The sequence below is a fragment of the Stegostoma tigrinum genome, chromosome 28 (genome assembly GCF_030684315.1).
Source record: "Stegostoma tigrinum isolate sSteTig4 chromosome 28, sSteTig4.hap1, whole genome shotgun sequence".
In the NCBI taxonomy this organism is placed as follows: Eukaryota; Metazoa; Chordata; class Chondrichthyes; order Orectolobiformes; family Stegostomatidae; genus Stegostoma; species Stegostoma tigrinum.
This window is the reverse complement of record NC_081381.1, coordinates 14,117,542-14,135,981: the sequence shown is the minus strand read 5'-3', so window position 1 is coordinate 14,135,981 and position 18,440 is coordinate 14,117,542. Positions and strand designations below refer to the sequence as shown.

Genomic DNA, 18,440 nt, shown 5'->3' with positions numbered 1-18,440 from the left:
TTGCAGGCTTGTCCTCAGTGGTTATGAGGGAGGGAGTTACAGTCTTTGACCAGCAACAGTGAAGGAAGGTGTTTCCATGTATCTGCTGTCCTTGTGTTTCTACCACTGCTGGGTTAGGAAGGTCCGATCAAAGCTTTATCTAACACTGTTATCTTTTTCAGGAAAGTACAGGGTAGTAAAGGGTATAATATCTCCAGTCGGTGATGGATACAAGAAGAAGGGTCTAATTGAAGTGAAGCACCGACTAGCTATGGTGAGAAAGGCCACAGAGAGCTCTGACTGGGTCACAGTGAGTTCTTGGGAAAGCCAACAAGAAGAGTGGGTGGAGACTGCTAAAGTTCTCAGGTGAGTGATGCCATGGAAAACTCTGCCAGTCCTTTTATCAAAACCCTTCTCTGAGATTAGTGCGCCTCTGTGTTTAAGACCAGGCCATGCTTTTATCAGGAGAAAGACTCCACGGATGTTTGCCTTCCCTACACCTTCCTCGGCAATTCTGTTTTTCCATGGGCTTGTATCCACCGACAACTCTGGCATCAAAACTGTCCAGAATACCCACCTTGTCTGTCTTTGGGACACAGGTGACGGGGAATGGGAAGGGGGCTGACTTGTTCTGCACCCCTTCCTATAAGACCATAAGAGATAGGAACAGGAGAAGGCCGTTCAGCCCTGCACGCCCATTCAGTAGGGTCATAGCTGATCCAATGACATTCTTAATGTCCACTTTCCTGCCTTTTCCTCTTAACCCTTGATTTTCCACCTAATTTGAGAACCTATCTCTTTATCTCAGCCTCAAGTATACACAAGGACTGTGCCCCCTCAGCTGTCTATTGCAAGATGTCCCAAAGACACTCAGCCATCTGAGACAGGCAACTGTAGGCTCTACCTACACATCCAAACAATGCATCAAAGATTCACAATCACTCCATCACTGAAGTTCAACCCACATGGCCCTGGAAGCAATAACCTAATGTTTCCAGCACACAGGCCAGAAATCTCTTTGCAGAATATTGTGAGAAATTCAGCTCTCGTTAAGCCAAGAGGAGCAAGCATTTTGAAGAGAAAGCTGGCAGTTTTGTTTTTCGACACTGCTTTTGGTATTTTCACACAGGTACCATAATGAGAATTTGGAGATCCTCAGTAATAACGAGAAGAAGATCACGACCCAACGCAGGAAGGGCAAGAAAAGGAAGCTCAATGAAAATGATGACAGTACCCCGGAAGCAAAAGGTGTTTACAGAGCAGATGTTATGAAACATATAGTGACTTTTTTTATTCATTTATAGGAAGTGGATGTCACTGGCTAGGTCACCATTTATTGCCTATCTCTAATTGCCCAGAAGACAGTTAAGAGACATTGGTAGGGGGTTGGAGTCACATGTAGGCTAGACTAGGTAAGGATGGCAGTTTCCTTCCCTAAAGGGCATTAGTGAACCAGATGGGTTTTCCCCAACAATGAACAATGGTTCCATAGTCATCATTAGACTGTTAATTCCAGATTAATTATTAACTTTTTCCATCTGTCATGGCAGGAGTTGAACCTGGGTTCCCAGAACATTCCAGTTCTGAGGAAGAGTCACCGGACCCAAAACCTGCTGAGCTTTTCCAGCAACTTTGTTTTTGTTCCTGATTTACAGCATCTGCAGTCCGTTTGGTTTTTCCTAGAACATTACTTGGGTCTCTGGAGTAACGGCCCAGTGATAATACCACTAGGCTGTTGGCTCCCCATTACACATTTAAACTTCCACAAAATAAATGAATTGCAAGAAATGGTTTGAAATGGAGAAAAAAAAAATCAAAATGTTTGGGGTCTCACCTCGTATCGTGACAGACGCTCTGAAATAGCACATAGCTAATTTTGAAATTATCCCCAAATCTGCTCCCATCAGTGGGAGATACAGGCAGGATCACCAGCGGAAGGCAGAGGTGGTGGGGAGGGGGCAGTGTTGAATCCCATCTGGTTCATTAATGTCCTTTTAGAGAAGGAAACTGCCATCCTTACCTAGTCTGGCCTACATGTGACTCCAACCCCACACCAATGTCTCTTAACTGTCTTCTGGGCAGTTAGAGACAGGCAATAAATAGTGACCTGGCCAGTGAATCCCAGGTTGGGTATTGGGTTCAGCCACCTTGATTTTACTTCTCAGCCATTCGGGGAGTTGCAGACTCAAGGATGAAGTTGTTTGCTACCCGCGAAGAGCAAGGAAGTTGTCAGGAAAAATTCGGAATCAATTATAGAACCTATCGGGCTGCTGGCTGGTGTCTTCTGGTTGGTCGACACCCCGATCTCCACTTGACCCCAAGCAGTTGGGGGGGATTCTGGTTTATTTAATGGCTGTCATAGGATCGTACAGCACAGAGGCGGCCCTTTGGCCCATTAGGTCTGTACTGCCAAATCTAGAATCATCTCACTTTCCAGCACTAAGCTTTGCATGTTATGATCCTTCATGTGCTCCCATCCAAGTATTATAAAGTCTGTGAGGTTCCCCATCCAGAGCCCTTTTGGGTGAAAATATGTTTTTCTCAAACCCCTCTAATCCTCCTGCAACTCACCTTAAAATTATGCCCCTTCCCCTCGTTAATGACCCTTCGACTCAGGGGAACAACAGATTCCTATCCACCCTGCTCGTGCCCCTCAGAGGTGTACAAATTCATCATTGTTAACGATTCGGGTCCAGTAAGCCTTCCTCTGAGGAACCGAAGCGTTAACTCTGATTTTTTTTTCTCCAGACCTGCTGAGCTTTTCCAGCAACTTCTGCTTTTGTTCTTGGTTTACAGCATCTGCAGTTCTTTTGGGTTTTTAACAGATCATCGTTATCAGATTCTGTTTGCCCCCACAGTGGAGATTGGGGCAGCCGGGAGCAGGATTCCGGTTGGTTTTTCTCTTTAAAACCCAATGCAGCAGCTGCAACTAATAAACAGTATGACTAGAAGCCCATCCAGAACTTACAGCCTGGGATCCGATCACAAACCAACACTAGTGAGAGCTAAGGGTGAGGTGTAGTGGGGAGCAGTATCCCTGAAACCCAGGACATGCCACCCCTGCAAAGTGGTGAAATTTGAATTAAATAAGATGTGAAATTTTATTTCACCAGCTCAGTAGCTCAGTGGTTAGCCCTGCTGCTCCAAAGCACTGGGGACCCGGGTTTGGTCCCACCCTCGGGCGACTGTCTGTGTGGAGTTTGCACATTCCCCCTGTGTCTGCGCCGGTTTCCTCCCACAGTCCCAAGATGTGCAGGCCATGCTAAATTGCCCACAGTGTTCAGGGATGTGCAGGCTAGGTGGGTTAGCCATGCCACATTGTCCCATAATATCCAGGGATGTGTAGGTTAGGTGGATTAGCCATGGGAAATGCAGGGATAGGGATAGAGGTAAGGGGCTGGGGCTGTGTGGGATGCTTTTCAGAGGGCCAAATGGCCTGATTCTGAACTGTACAGATTCTATGGAATTAAAAAATAATCTAATGCTGACCATGTGACAGTTGTTGATTTGTCATACAAAAATCGTGTTCACAATGTTCTTTTCTAGAACTGGGGGTGTTTTAAGGCAAGGGGCAGGAGATTTCACCCAAGGGGTGGTGAAAGTCTGGAACCCACTGACTGTAATGGATGGTAAAGGCAGAAACCGTCTAAACATTGAAGAAGTAATTAAATATATGCCCTTGCAGTGCTGAGGCCGGCCAGGCTGTGAGCTAAGTGCTGGAAAATGGGGTTAGTTGGATGCTTTCTAACTGGAACAGACCTAAAGGAACAACGGACCTTTTTCTGCACTGTAGATCTGTGCCTCAGCGAGGGCTCACTGTTTAACAGTAAAAAGTCACCCAGTTAAGACAGATGAGAATTCTTAGGAGCTTTCCTTCTCCAGAAGTGGTGCAAGCAGAGTTTTGAAGGCAGGATGGATAGATTCCTGATTTTCCAGCCCCTTGTTACTTATTGGAGATGGGTGGGAATGTGAGAGTAATCCCATCAGCCACAATCATATTGAATTGTACATCAAGGGGCCAAGTGGCCTGCCTTGCTCCTAATTCATACGTTTGTACACAAGAATAGTTTCTTATGATTGTGATAACAGCCTCAGGTAATTGCTAAAGTTATTTTTCCGTTTGTTTGCATGCTCTGCATTCTCAAGACCTCCAGTGATCTACTTTAGAGCCAATTATCTAATGGCCTGCTACATATAATGGGATTTTGTTTCCTCTCCAGAGGTCCCGGGGTTAATGCTCCTATGTGGAGCTGATGTTGTGGAGTCTTTTAACATTCCCAACCTATGGAAGAAGGAAGACATTGAAGAGATTGTCGGGAAATTTGGCATCGTGTGCATCAGCCGTCTCGGGAGCAACATCGAGAAATTTGTCTATGAGTCTGATGTCATGTGGAAGTTCAAGGAAAATATTCATCTTGTGACCGAATGGATTGCCAATGAAATCTCATCCACAAAAGTTCGGCAAGCTCTGCGAAGGGGACAGAGTGTTAAATATGTGATACCTGATTCCGTCATTGAATATATTCAACAGCACAATTTGTATGATCCATGTAGTGAAGACAAGAACTCTAATGTCACTTTAGCACCATTGCAGCGCTATGCAAAATGATCCATGGGAATTTTTACCGCAGGCTCAAACTGGATCAGATTGATCATGTACACACATTATTTTTATTGCATGTTTGGGTTATTTTTAAAGGAGTTAATGTAGTGGCCTCAGTGCCTGTATCGGGCTCCAAGAATGGGAGAAGCTGTCTGATATGACGGCTTTAGACCATTGCCTCGTGGCAAGACCTAAAAGGCTGTATTATCGTCAGTCAGATTAGCTACATACTGTGTGCCTCAAGGCTGCTGTAGGAGAGAACCTTTTACCATACCGGATTATATTCTGTTGGAGTTCTGCCTTATTGATGCATTATGCTGTTTTAAGCCTCCTAACTAGAGCCATCTGCAAATGTGGCTATCCAACTGCCTCTCTTCCTTCAACTCTTTCACATTTTGAGGCCTCAGTGGTCATCATTTGTAAGAGACGTTACCTTTAGCGCAAGACTTTGTGTCTCCTCTGTCCCAACCAACGACATCCCAGGTTGTGCTCAGTTTGAGCGCTTTCATTTTTTTCCTTTACTAATGATCACTCCTACATGTAGGGGCCAGACTGTCAAGTCTCCAGCTGGGAGTTGGTACCAGAGATGCCCCTGCACACACACACACACACACACACACACACACACACACACACACACACACACACACACACACACACACAGCCCCCCCCCATCTCCTTCCCTTAATGATGGAATATTTACCTGAGGATGCTGTTGGGGCGTGTGTCTCTCACTCTGTAACGTTAGTCATTCGGAGCCTGACCACTAGATTTTAGACCCCGTTTTGAAAATGGGAGTGTGTCACATAGCTTTGCACACCTCCAGTGTTTTGTATTGGGCCTTGTCTAAGGTGGCCGTGCCCGGAACGCTGAGCTGGAGTGCTGTGTGCTAGACGATCTCTCGGAAGAGGTGTGAAACCAATCCTGAGACCATCCAGATTCGCTATTCTCCTTGGCACAAGGCAGGGCTAAAGGTCATTTAGCTGGACCCAGAAGAGAAACATAAGTAAACAAATCCCACACATTTGTTATGACGTTGAATGAGAAACTGGAAATAAAATATGTGCACTGGGTCTATAATTTGTACTTTGTTTAGATGTTCTGTTTCAAGCTTTACAGGATACCTGCTGAGGTTCTGGTTGTTACTGTGATGTGAAGAAAGGGAGTATTATTTGGCATGTTGTCCTCACCCTTTCTGGGTGTTACCTGCGAAGCTCGGGAAAAGAGTTCGCATTAGTATTGCCGAGGAGCCAGACAGAATACTTCCAGCAGTACTTTGGCAGCAGGAGGTTCAGCTGAACACAGGGGAAAAGCCTCCCCAGGATAGAGCACTAAAAACTTTTAATGTGAAACTCTTTTAATTAGAGCCTGTTTGCTGGTCGCTAAGCAACCTGCACTTCAGTGATGGCCCAGAGGAGTCCCCTCAGAAGATATTGAACATACCTAGTCATGGTTGAAATGCTTAGATAAAAACCAAAAGAACTGTGGATGCTGTAAATCAGGAACAAAAACAAAGTTGCTGGAAAAGCCCAGATGGTTTGTCAGCATCTGTGAAGGGAAAAAGAGGTGATGTTTTAGGTCCAGTGACCGGTCCAGTTCTGAGGAAGGGTCACCAGACTGGAAACGTTCACTTTTTTATCTTCACAGATGCAGCCAGACCTGCTGAGCTTTTCCAGTAACTTTGTTTTTGAAATGCTTAGATGGTCGGTGCACCACAATTTGAATTTGTGTGACTTTGAGTGAGTCCAAATTCTTTTTTTTTTAAGAAAAAAACACACAATTAGTGCGCTTTTCGGGTTTTTGCAAAGAGCAACAATAAAGGGCCCACCACCTTGCGTGAGCCTTATTTAAAGAAATGGAAATGTGCTCATCAATTACATTTGAAATCAATTAGGTTGTTGAAACCCAGTAACACCTTCCTTACTCCAATAAGCCGAGGTATAATTGCAGTCTGTGAGTGGGACCAGGGTTAGATGAGAAGGGCTAGAACCAAACTAACAAAATAAAGTTACTGCTGCCAGTGAGATTGTTGGGGGTTGGGGTTGGGGTGGTATTGGGGGGCAGGGGTGGAGAGAAGCAATAATCAAAAAAATACAACAGCTCAGTAACCTCACAGCACCTCTCGACTTCAGATGGACATGCACTAAAACTGCACAATTCTACAGACGAGGTCAAAGTGATTCAGTAAATGTGTGTTCCCTTCACTCCTGATTGTTCCTGGTCTCATTGTTAGATTAGATTCCCTACAGTGTGGAAACAGGCCCTTCAGCTCAACACATCCACACTGCCCCTTGAAACATCCCACCCAGACCCAGACCCATCTCCCTATAACCCACACACCCCTGAACACTATGGGAAACTTAGCATAGCCGATCCACCTAGCCTGCACATCTTTGGACTGTGGGAGGAAATCGGAGCGCCTGGAGAAAACCCACTCAAGAGTTGGGTAAGAGTTGCCTTGTTGAAGTGTTGGGGACCTTCAGTCAATAGATGTGGGGGCTGTTTGTTGTGTGTCTCAATCTCAGTTTTGGCCTCAGAGTTTGGAGGTGTGTAGCCTGTTACAAAACGTGAACACAATCTGGTGAGTGCTGCCAGATCAGAGGTGCTGGGAGACAGTAAGAACTGCTGATGCTGGAGTCAGAGTCAACATGGTTTCGAGCTGGATGGACACAGCAGGTAAGGCAGCATCACAGGAACAAGAGAGTCAACGTTTTAGGCCTGGACCCTTCATCCTAACCTAAAACATCACCTCTCCTGTTGCTCTGATGCTGCACGATCTGCGGTGTTCCTCCAGCTCCACACTGTTGATGCAGAGCTGCTGACATTTGGCTTCAGTGGTCCAGTTGGATGTTAAAGGTCTCAGAACACTAGGAGAGCAAGAACCAGTGTTTAGTCTCTTAAATCTGCACAATATGGCACTATTCATTCTTCTCCCGATTGTCTGCTGGAAGCTTGGATACAGCCTGGCTCTACTGTGTTTACTATAGAATGCTAAACCCTCGGTTCTCTCATTCCAATAAACAAAATGAGCCATGGAAGCATCGGTATTCATTTCTCATTTTAAATGCAGAAGCTAGTTTTATGGTCAAAGTTTATTTGAAAAACACCATTGAAAGATGTAAGGGCATATCAATGCAGCATAGAGTTAGGTAAAGTCACGATAGTGCCAGTCTTGTAAGAGAAATGGATAACTGATTGGGGTTTAAGCTGAGGGTCACTGTGCCTCAGGAGAGGGGAAGAGGTTGAGAAGGAGAGTCCAGCATGGTAACCTCAGCCAGTGTGGGAATTGAACCCATGCTGTTGGTATCACTGCATTACAAAGCAACAGTCCAGCCAACTGAACTAACTGATACTGATGTTCCCCCCCATCCCCCCCACGCAAGGAGATCATTCAACCCATCAAGCGTGTACAGTATAGCTAGTCTATTGGATAGTAGTAATGTGCAGAGATGTGGAGGAAAAGGCCATAGATTGGCACTAGGTAACAACTGGTACAAGTATGATGGGCTGAATGGCCTCATGGACTGTAATAATTCTGTGAATGAGCCCCATTCCTTAAATCGTTCCTCAAAGCGCTCTTCAATATGTTCCCTTTAAGTATTTATCAAATTCTCCTGAACAATGCTAAAAGATCACATTGAACCAAAACTATGCTCGATTACTAATAATTAGAATTAGCATTATTGTCATGTGCTCAAATGAGTAGACTGAAAAGTTCACAAGTCACCACTTACAGTACCATCTTTGGAACAAAGGTATTTAGGTATAGATTCCTAAGTACAAATTCTTAAGAGAAAAAATTTTTAAAATACACAAATAAAAAGTCCAGTATTGCAGGTACATATATTTGGATATATTGTCAATATGTGGACATGTTATTGATATGGCAGGAGAAACATGGATATATGAAGGATGAGGGGGGTCTGTTTGAAACTTGCAGAATACTGAGAGGCCTGGATAGAATGGATGTGGAGAAGATGTTTCCAATAGTAGGAGAGGCTAGGACCTGGGGACACAGCCTCAGAGTGAAGTTAATGTTTCAGATTGATCAGAACTTTTTAAAATCAGTTTTCAATCAGCTAAAGGCTCTCGCACTGAACCATTACCTCTTGTTTCTCTCTTCACAGATGCTGCCAGACCAGCTGAGAAGTTCCAGAACTTTGTTTTTATTTCAATTTTCTGGTAGCTGCTGTATTTTATTTTTGTATAAAATATTGACAGGGGCCTGATTGACATTTTCTCTCAAACAGCATCCCCACCAGCAGCTGACCTAGTTATGTATTATTGACAGGGTATTGATGCACTCATGCAGACTGGCACGCTTGATGGGAGAGGAACAGTGTGACTGCACTTTGACTGCCCTTCCCTCGTTGGAGTTTAGAAGGATGGCGGTTGGATCTATTCGAAACTTACAGAATATGGAGATGCCTGGATAGAGTGGACATGGAGATGTTTCCACTAGTGGGAGGGACTAGGACCTGAGGGCACAGCCTCAGGGGAAGGGATGACCATTTGGAACAGAGATGAGGAGGAAATTCTTCAGCCAGAGGGTGGTGAATCTGTGGAACTCATTGCTGCAGAGGCCAAGTCATTGAGTGTCTCTAAGAGAGAGATAGATAGGCTCTTGATTAGTAAGGAGTTCAAGGGTTATAGGGAAAGGACAGGAGAATGAGTTCGAGAAACATCAGCTGTGATCAAACAGTGGAGCAGACTTGATGGGTAAAATGGCCTAATTCTACTCCCATGTCTTATGGCCATATGTAGGAGCATGCTTTATTTTAAATTTGAGGAAGGCAGAATTCAAACTAAGTCCTGCTATTCTAATATTTACCAACTCCTTTGGAGCATTGCGGAAATTCCCTGAGGCTGCAACATTCAGGACATTCGAGGCTGAAATAGAAAGGTTTTTGATCAAGAAAAGTTATGGGAAAGTGGGGGTGGCTATCAGATCAGCCATGATCTCATTGAATGGCACAGCAGCTGCGATGGGCTGAATAGCCAACTTTGTTCCCATGTGTCTTGCCCTTATGGTCATTTAGAAGAGAATCAGATCAAAATGCCGAGATAGAAATGTATCAAGAGGTGAGGGGAGGGCTGCAGTCTGATAAAGATTTGATCTACATTCTCAGAGTGAGCTGCAACTGTTTGATTGTTCTCAGAGATAATGGGAACTGCAGATGCTGGAGAATCCAAGATAGCAGTTTGATTGTTCTGCCTTGTTTCTATACCTAGTTAGGAAGCATGGACTGGGAGCAATTGTTCCATGGTAAAGGCACGAGAGACATGTGGAGACTGTTTAAGGAACAGTTGTTGCGAGTGATGAATAAATATGTCCCTCTGATACAGGCAAGAAGGGGTAAGATAAAGGAACCTTGGATGACGAGAGCGGTGGAGCTTCTCGTCAAAAGAAAGAAGGTAGCTTACATAAGGTGGAGGAAGCTAGGGTCAAGCTCAGCTCTAGAGGATTACAGGCAGGCAAGGAAAGAGCTCAAAAATGGTCTGAGGAGAGCCAGGAGGGGGCACGAGAAAGGCTTGGCAGAACGGATTAGGGAGAACACAAAGGCATTTTACACTTATGTGAGGAATAAGAGAATGGTTAAAGAAAGAGTAGGGCCGATCAGGGATAGCATAGGGAACTTGTGTGTGGAGTCTGAGGAGGTAGGGGAAGCCCTAAATGAGTTTTTTGCTTCTGTCTTTACGAAAGAAATGAACTTTGTAGTGAATGAAACCTTTGAAGAGCAGGTGTGCATGCTGGAATGGATAGAGATAGAGGAAGCTGATGTGCTGAAAATTTTGTCAAACATTAAGATTGACAAGTCGCCAGACCCAGACCAGATTTGTCCTCGGCTGCTTTGGGAAGCGAGAAATGCAATTGCTTCGCCACTTGCAAAGATCTTTGCATCCTTGCTCTCCACTGGAGTCGTACCTGAGGACTGGAGAGAGGCAAATGTAATTCCTCTCTTCAAGAAAGGAAATAGGGAAATCCCCGGCAATTAGTGACCAGTAAGTCTCACGCCTGTCGTCTGCAAGGTGTTAGAAAGGATTCTGAGGGATAGGATTTATGACCATCTGTAAGAGCATGGCTTGATTAAATGCAGTCAACACGGCTTTGTGAGGGGCAGGTCATGCCTCACAAACCTTATCGAGTTCTTTGAGGATATGACTAGAAAAGTTGACGAGGGTCAAGCTGTGGATGTGGTGTATATGGACTTCAGCAAGGCATTTGATAAGGTTCCCCGTGGTAGGCGCATTCAGAGGGTCAGGAGGAATGGGATACAGGGGAACTTAGCTGTCTGGATACAGAATTGGCTGGCCAACAGAAGACAGCGAGTGGTAGTAGAAGGAAAATATTCTGCCTGGAAGTCAGTGGTGAGTGGGGTTCCACAGGGCTCTGTCCTTGGGCCTCTACTGTTTGTAATTTTTATTAATGACTTGGATGAGGGGATTGAAGGATGGGTCAGCAAGTTTGCAGACGACACGAAGGTTGGAGGTGTCGTTGACAGTGTAGAGGGCTGTTGTAGGCTGCAGCGGGACATTGACAGGATGCAGAGATGGGCTGAGAGGTGGCAGATGGAGTTCAACCTGGATAAATGCGAGGTGATGCATTTTGGAAGGTCGAATTTGAAAGCTGAGTACAGGATTAAGGATAGGATTCTTGGCAGCGTGGAGGAACAGAGGGATCTTGGTGTGCAGATACATAGATCCCTTAAAATGGCCACCCAAGTGGACAGGGTTGTTAAGAAAGCATATGGTGTTTTGGCTTTCATTAACAGGGGGATTGAGTTTAAGAGTCGTGAGATCTTGTTGCAGCTCTATAAAACTTTGGTTAGACCGCACTTGGAATACTGCGTCCAGTTCTGGTCGCCCTATTATAGGAAAGATGTGGATGCTTTGGAGAGGGTTCAGATGAGGTTTACCAGGATGCTGCCTGGACTGGAGGGCTTATCTTATGAAGAGAGGTTGACTGAGCTCGGACTCTTTTCATTGGAGAAAAGGAGGAGGAGAGGGGACCTAACTGAGGTATACAAGATAATGAGAGGCACAGATAGAGTTGCTAGCCAGAGACTATTTCCCAGGGCAGAAATGGCTAGCACGAGGAGTCATAGTTTTAAGCTGGTTGTAGGAAAGTATAGAGGGGATGTCAGAGGTGGATTCTTTACACAGAGTTGTGAGAGCATGGAATGCGTTGCCAGCAGCAGTTGTGGAAGCAAGGTCATTGGGGTCATTTAAGAGACTGCTGGACATGCATATGGTCACAGAAATTTGAGGGTGCATACATGAGGATCAATGGTCAGCACAACATTGTGGGCTGAAGGGCCTGTTCTGTGCTGTACTGTTCTGTGTTCTATGTCTATGTTCTATACCTCTGAAATGAGTGCAGTGAAACATCTCTTCAGAGCTTGCCAAACTTGTAGTGAACAGTTCACTCTTCATTCCCCTTCCCTACCTGCACTTATTAACAGTTCCTGTCTAATTTGATTAATGATTTAAACTAAATTGTTTCTGTAATTAAATATGCCAGCAATTTATCACATTCTTAATAATTTAAGGTGGTTGAGTGGGGAGCTGACACTGAAAAGAAACATTGAAGAAACGTTGAGACTGAAATGGTTGTGTGAATTCTTTTTAGAGGATTTTGAAGATAAGTCTCCAATTACCCTTCTGGAAGGACAGTGACCTTTTAAGACTGGCCTGTAAACAAGCTAAACCTGTCACACAGTAGAACTGAATCAGAGTATTGGCTAGTCTATAGACATTAATCCCTGACATTCATGACTCATCGTTTTGAGTTGTCATTAATCAGCAGCTCTGTCGATGTGTGGCATTTGCAAAATAATGCAAGATCAGCCGGAATTTGCAGATCCAAATGCATATTTAGCCAATCTAGCAGCTTCAATTAATGAGGGTTCCTGAAACCTAATGTTAGGCACTTCTCCAGACACTGAAACCTCAACTGGGTGCAAGACTATAATAGGAATGTCAGGGATGAAACTTAAAGTGTAGCCCCAAATAATTAATAAACAGAAGTGGCACCTTGTATATTCTTTCAGATTTACTCTTACTGGTAGATCACAGATTCATTCACTGCCCGATTTGTACTTCTGCCAAAGACCCATTTCACCCTAATGAATGTTATCTAAATCTATATATAGGGGCTGCAGGATTTATTTACTGTGGGTGTCTGACATGTTTCAACATGAGTGAGAACTAACAAATGTAAACCTGGAAATTACTGTTGCAATTTGATGCACCAACAACTTCAGGCTCACATGTTTCTCCACCAAACTCATTTGTTCAAAATTCCTCAGAAATAAAGAACAAGACATTTGTTATGGCCTCATTTAAATCTGTAGCAAAAAGATAACATTTAAACAAAGAATTTATAGAAGTTGATAACATCACGAGGGGCATGAATAAGGTGAATAGTCAAAGTCTTTTATTGTCCAGGGGAGGGGAGTCCAAAACTAGAGGGCATTGGTTTAAGGTGAGAGTGGAAATATTTAAAAGGAACCTAAGGGGCAGTTCCTTCATACAGAGGGTGGTGAGTGTATGGAATGAGCTGCCAGAGGAAGTGATGGAGGCTGGTACAATTACAACATTTAAAAGGCGTCTGGATGGGTACATGAATAGGAAGGCTTTGGAGAGATATGGGCCAAATGCTGGCAAGTGGGACTGGATTAATTTAGAATAACTGGTCAGTATGGATGAGTTGGACCGAAGGGTCTGTTTCTGTGCTGTACGTCTCTATGACTCTTTAGTGCCATTGACAAAAAAAATCTTCAGCCTAATTTTGACGGAATAGTTACATTAGCCATTTAGCCTTTGCTGGGGATTTGTCAGGAGAGGACACCAAGCCATTCAGATGACGTACAGCTGATTTGTTGGATTAGTTAAGATTGGATTTGACCAATAGTTTAGGAACCCAATGAACCTCCGATTGAGTTGGCTTTGTCCCAGTCATTTCTGGGAAAGATTTTCTGAACATTGACTCAAATTACACAGTTCTTGTGGGCCATGAGGATAGAACAGGGGATTGGGATGCCTGGATTGCTCTACAGAAAGCTAGCATAGACTCACCATGTTGGAAGGCCCTATTCTGTGCCATTGGAAATCTACATTAGTCAAGAGAACAGGTACTTTGTACTTATGATGGTGCTAAACACTATACACTTTTCACTGTACTTTTGTACTCGAGTATGCATGACAATAAATCTAATTCTAATTCTAAATAATCATCATGGATTGTGAGTAAATAGAAAGAACCAACAGATGAGAAACATTAAATTGAGTGTCATGGGCAGCGCTATTTATTAGAGGGTTGGTCAGCTCAGTTGGCTGCAATGCAAAATGATGCTAACAGCATGGCTTCAATTCTCAACCATTTCCCTTGCCCGAGGCATAGAAATAGTCAGGTTAAACCATCACCAATCATCTTTCCCAAATGAGAAAGTGCGACTGGCAACTTTATTATTCACTACTTTCTTTCTTGCAAAAGGCAAGTAAAATTAACAGCTTCACTTAATTACAGATGTCTTATTATTTAACTGTTTATTACATTTGCTTGACAGCAGAAATAGGATTGATTACCTCAAACTAATATCTTAAAGGCTCCTTACGAGCTGAGAGGAAAAAACATTTCTGTTTAGTGTTTGCCCTTCCTAATTTTTGCGGCTTCCTTACTGTCTCACTGAGTCACATTGATGGAACAAGCCTCCTGCTCTGAAACATCCTGGCATGTGGAGGGTTGGAAGTTAGTGACTAACGAGAAGAGGCAGCCCCATGTATCCCAGTGAAGAGTCGACATGCAGCGGCTCGAGAAGGTGGCTTGCTGCCACCTCGTCAGGGGAACCTAGGGATGGGCAATAAATGGTGCTCCAGCCAGTGACACCCACAACCCCTGAATGAGTAAAGAAAACCAAGTGCGTTAACAAGGCCAATGAAAATATTATCCCATTGAGATACAGTGCGGCAAAGTTCACCAGAGATATGAGCAGGAAAGCGGGGCAACAACAAAGCAAGCTCTGTAGGAATCAGAGACAGTAGGAACTGCCGATGCTGGAGAATCCGAGATAACACGGTGTGGAGCTGGATGAACACAGCAGGCCAAGCAGCATCAGAGGAGCAGGAAGGCTGATGCTTTGGGTCTGAAGGAGAGTCCTAAACGTCAGCCTTCCTGCTCCTCTGATGCTGCTTGGCCTGCTGTGTTCATTCACCTGTACGCCTTGTTATCTCTGTAGGAATCACACCTGGTTTCCACTGTTACAGCAGACCCCAGCTGCAGCATTCCATGTCCAGATTGATTTTATGAAGTTCCCCCATGAACCTTATCCCACCTACTAGTGATTTGAATAGCAACAACATGCAGTTGGAATATTGGCTGTTGACACTGTCAAGACATGGGAAGTGAGCCCACCCTATGTAAGAGCTGAATCCAGAGGCGGAGCTCTAAGGGGTGACGGTAGGTTTCAAAAAATGATGTAGGCTCGACTGCTCAGGAACCAGGCCTGGAGAATGAGTGAGTAGTTTGTTAGGAAGAGAGAGCAAAAGTGACAAATCTGATTTTGGTGCAGAGTGGGTAAGGTTGTGAATAGTTTATTGTTTGTAGTGAGTAAGGTTCTCAATGGCAGGAAAACCCTTCCTAGTAAAATGCAGTATGTGGGAAATCAGCAACACTTCCATAGTGCAAAGCTGTGCAGGCTGGGGGGTGTGGCACGGGAAATGCAGGGTTACAGGGATAGGGTGAGGAGTTGGAGGTTCTAGGTGGGATACTCTTCAGAGAGATAGTGTGGACTCAATGGGCCAAATGGCCTGCTTCGACACTCCAGAGGTTCTAATTCCATGATCTTACTGTTGATCTTAGTGTGGTGTGGGAGCTTCCACATGTTTAGTGAAAGGTCTGTTTTTTTTCAGAGGCTTTGGAAAAGGAGTACACGCTGATCTAGAGCTTAGTTTCTAAGTGAGTGCAAACTACAAACTGAAGCTTTGTGACTGGAGGTTAGAGAGCTTTTGGTTTCTGCTTGAGGGCAGCAGAGATTGAGCAGCCTTCCAGCTGGTTTAATGTCTCTGTGCCTGTGGATAATTTGTTGGAGGTGAGGTGCAGTATTGCAGCAAGGGAATTGGAGAAGAGGCGTAATCGACACAGGGTCAAAGGTATATGTGTGTATAACCTTGCAGTTGTGATCGGCTTTTCAGAAGATATTGTGTGATAGACATGCAGGTCTCAAAGTTTACTTGGTGAAGAGGTGTAGTCCTTGCTTTCCCAATTTAGAGATTTATGCAACACATTATTGGTCACTAGTCCAGTTTTCTCATTTGTTGTATCTGTGTAGACAGCTCACAAGCTGCGAGTGTGGGTCAGAAAGCCATAGCCCCACTGGTTTCAATATATCACCCATTGGAGACTCTGCTTCCTTGGCATTGTTGGGATACTGATACTGCGCCCTGCTGGTTTCCACGACTCTGTTACTTCCTGGGAAACATTGCTGGACCAGACCGAACTCGATGTGATTATGTTAAACAAAACAAAAGGAAGAACTGTGGATGTTGGAAATCAGAAACAGAAACAAAAACAGAAAGATTTGAAGAAGGCTCACTGGACTCAAAATGTTAACTCTGATGTCTCTCCACAGATGCTGCCAGACCTGCTGAGCTTTTCCAGCAAGTTCTAATTTTTTTGGATCCTGTTAAACCTGTGCTGAAACTGATAGCAGCTTTTCTCAACATCATCAGAAATTCCAAATCCAACTTTTCAGCTTTGTAGCCAAAACAGCAGATTGAGAAAGTTTGCAATCACAGAGATAATCACTCTCAACCTGGTCAATTCCAGTTATCAAAGAACAAACAGTCCAGCCTTACACTTTCTGCCAGCTCCTAATCTCCAGCTCATTGTGTAATTGTGCACTGTTGTGCAAATAACGATATGATGAAGCTGGAGAGGGCTCAGAAGAGATTTACCAGGATGTTGTTGGGAATGAGTGAGAAGGTGACGCTGGTACTTTTTTCACTGGAGCATAGGAGGTTGACGGGAGAGGTTTATAAAGTAACGAAAGGTTTAGATAAGGCGTATGGCATGTGTATTTTCCCTGTGTTAGTGGATTTCAAAACCAGTGAACACATTTTTAAGGCAAGAGGAGAAAGATCCGGAAAAGACATGAGGGGCAATTTATTTTTTACACAGAGAGTGGTGCGTGTGTGGAATGAACTTCCAGAGGAAGGGCACTGTTGGATGCAGGTACAATTACAACATTTAAAAGATATTGAGATAAGTACGTGAATAAGAAATGTTTGCAGGGACATGGGCCAAGCACAGGTAGGTGGGACTAGTTTGATTTGGGATTACAGTTAGTGTGGATGGATTGTACCGAAGCGTCTGTTTCTGTGCTGTATGACTCTATGACACTATGGTTCTATCTCACTAACTGTTTCAACAAACTGACATTTGGGAAGGGTAGTCAACAATTTCATTTCATCTTCACCCTCTGATTAATAAAGAGCTAATGAAAAGTTAAAGAACACAATTATGGGACTGCGCTGTTGCCACATCATTTTTAACCGCGTGTTTTACAGACACAAAAGGAGGAAATTCTCATCATCATGTCTGAGCCAATTCTTTGCTAGAGTGATCCCAAAATGCTCCATTGCCCACACCCCAGCAATCTACTTCAGATATTTCTCTTAAAGGATGGCCATCCCTGCATCAGGCACTCCCCATGATAAAACGTGCCACGCTTCTGCTAAGCGAACGCAAGCAGAAAGAGCGTTAACAAAACCTAAGAAGAACAAGAGTTGAATGCACAGGCTAATGCTTTTACTTTTGTAATCAGGATGCAGAAAACCTGGCCCTCGGAAAAGCTAAGCACCCCCATGTTCTTCTCATTCACTGTGAATGAACCCACAAATAGTACTGGGCGATACATAATGGGGGTTCCCATGCCCTCAAATAAGAGAAATGAGGTGGTTAAAAAATGAAGGAGAATAAGACATTGCCCTTTTTTGTTTAATTCATTCATGGATGTAGTCATCACTGGCCTGACTAACATTTATCGCCCGTCCCTAATTGTCCAGAGGGTAGTTAATATTCAACCACATTGCTGTGGGTCTGGAGTCACATGTAGGCCAGTCCAGGTAAAGTTTCCTTCCCTAAAGGGCATTTGTGAGCCAGGTGGGGTCTTTCTGACAATCAGCAATGGATCCAGATTGTTTTTATTGAATTCAAATTCCACCACCTGCCATAGCAGGATACAGACCTGGGTCCCCAGAACATTCCATATCGCAGCCTCTCTCACAATCCAACAAATGCAGAAACCCTGAACTTTATCACATCCAGACTTCATGGTTCCAATTCTCCTCGCTGCCCATAAGCCTCATCTCGTGCATCAGTTCTGTGTTCGTTGACAGATAATTATTTGTAGCCGAACAACACCTTTCCCAACTCTGTAACCTGCTCCTCGAACCCATTTGCTGCAAAGCAAAATTTCCAGGTTTGGCTGCACGAGTTTACCATATTTTTGTAATGCAGCCAGATGGCACTTTACAAACTGCCTGACCCTTTCAAGCAAGCCACTTTTGAGAAACCAGATTCAACATCGTATGTTGCAGTCAGTCCATTCCCTGTTTGCTATTCAGTGACCTCAAAATTCATTCACATAATGAGCACATCGCTGACCAGGCAGCATTTACTGCCCATCCCTAATTGCCCAGAGGGCATTTAAGAATCAACTACATTGCTATGGGTCTGGAGTCACATGTAGACCAGGCCAGGTAAGGATGGCAGAGATAATGGGAACTGCAGATGCTGGAGAATCCAAGAAAACAAAGTTTGAAGCTGGATGAACACAGCAGGCCAAGCAGCATCTCA

At 44.2% G+C, this 18,440-nt stretch overlaps 1 protein-coding gene across 1 annotated transcript in view; it reads left to right on the top strand.

The window, feature by feature from the left end:
• The window catches only part of nmnat1 (nicotinamide nucleotide adenylyltransferase 1), a 48,372-nt gene that overhangs the window by 14,362 nt on the left and 15,570 nt on the right, over positions 1-18,440 (top strand). Inside the window, exons 3-5 of the mRNA XM_059655593.1 lie at positions 162-345; positions 1,109-1,227; positions 4,200-4,579. Of these exons, the coding sequence (XP_059511576.1) occupies positions 162-345; positions 1,109-1,227; positions 4,200-4,579 (683 nt within the window). The remainder of the gene's footprint in view (positions 1-161; positions 346-1,108; positions 1,228-4,199; positions 4,580-18,440) is intronic.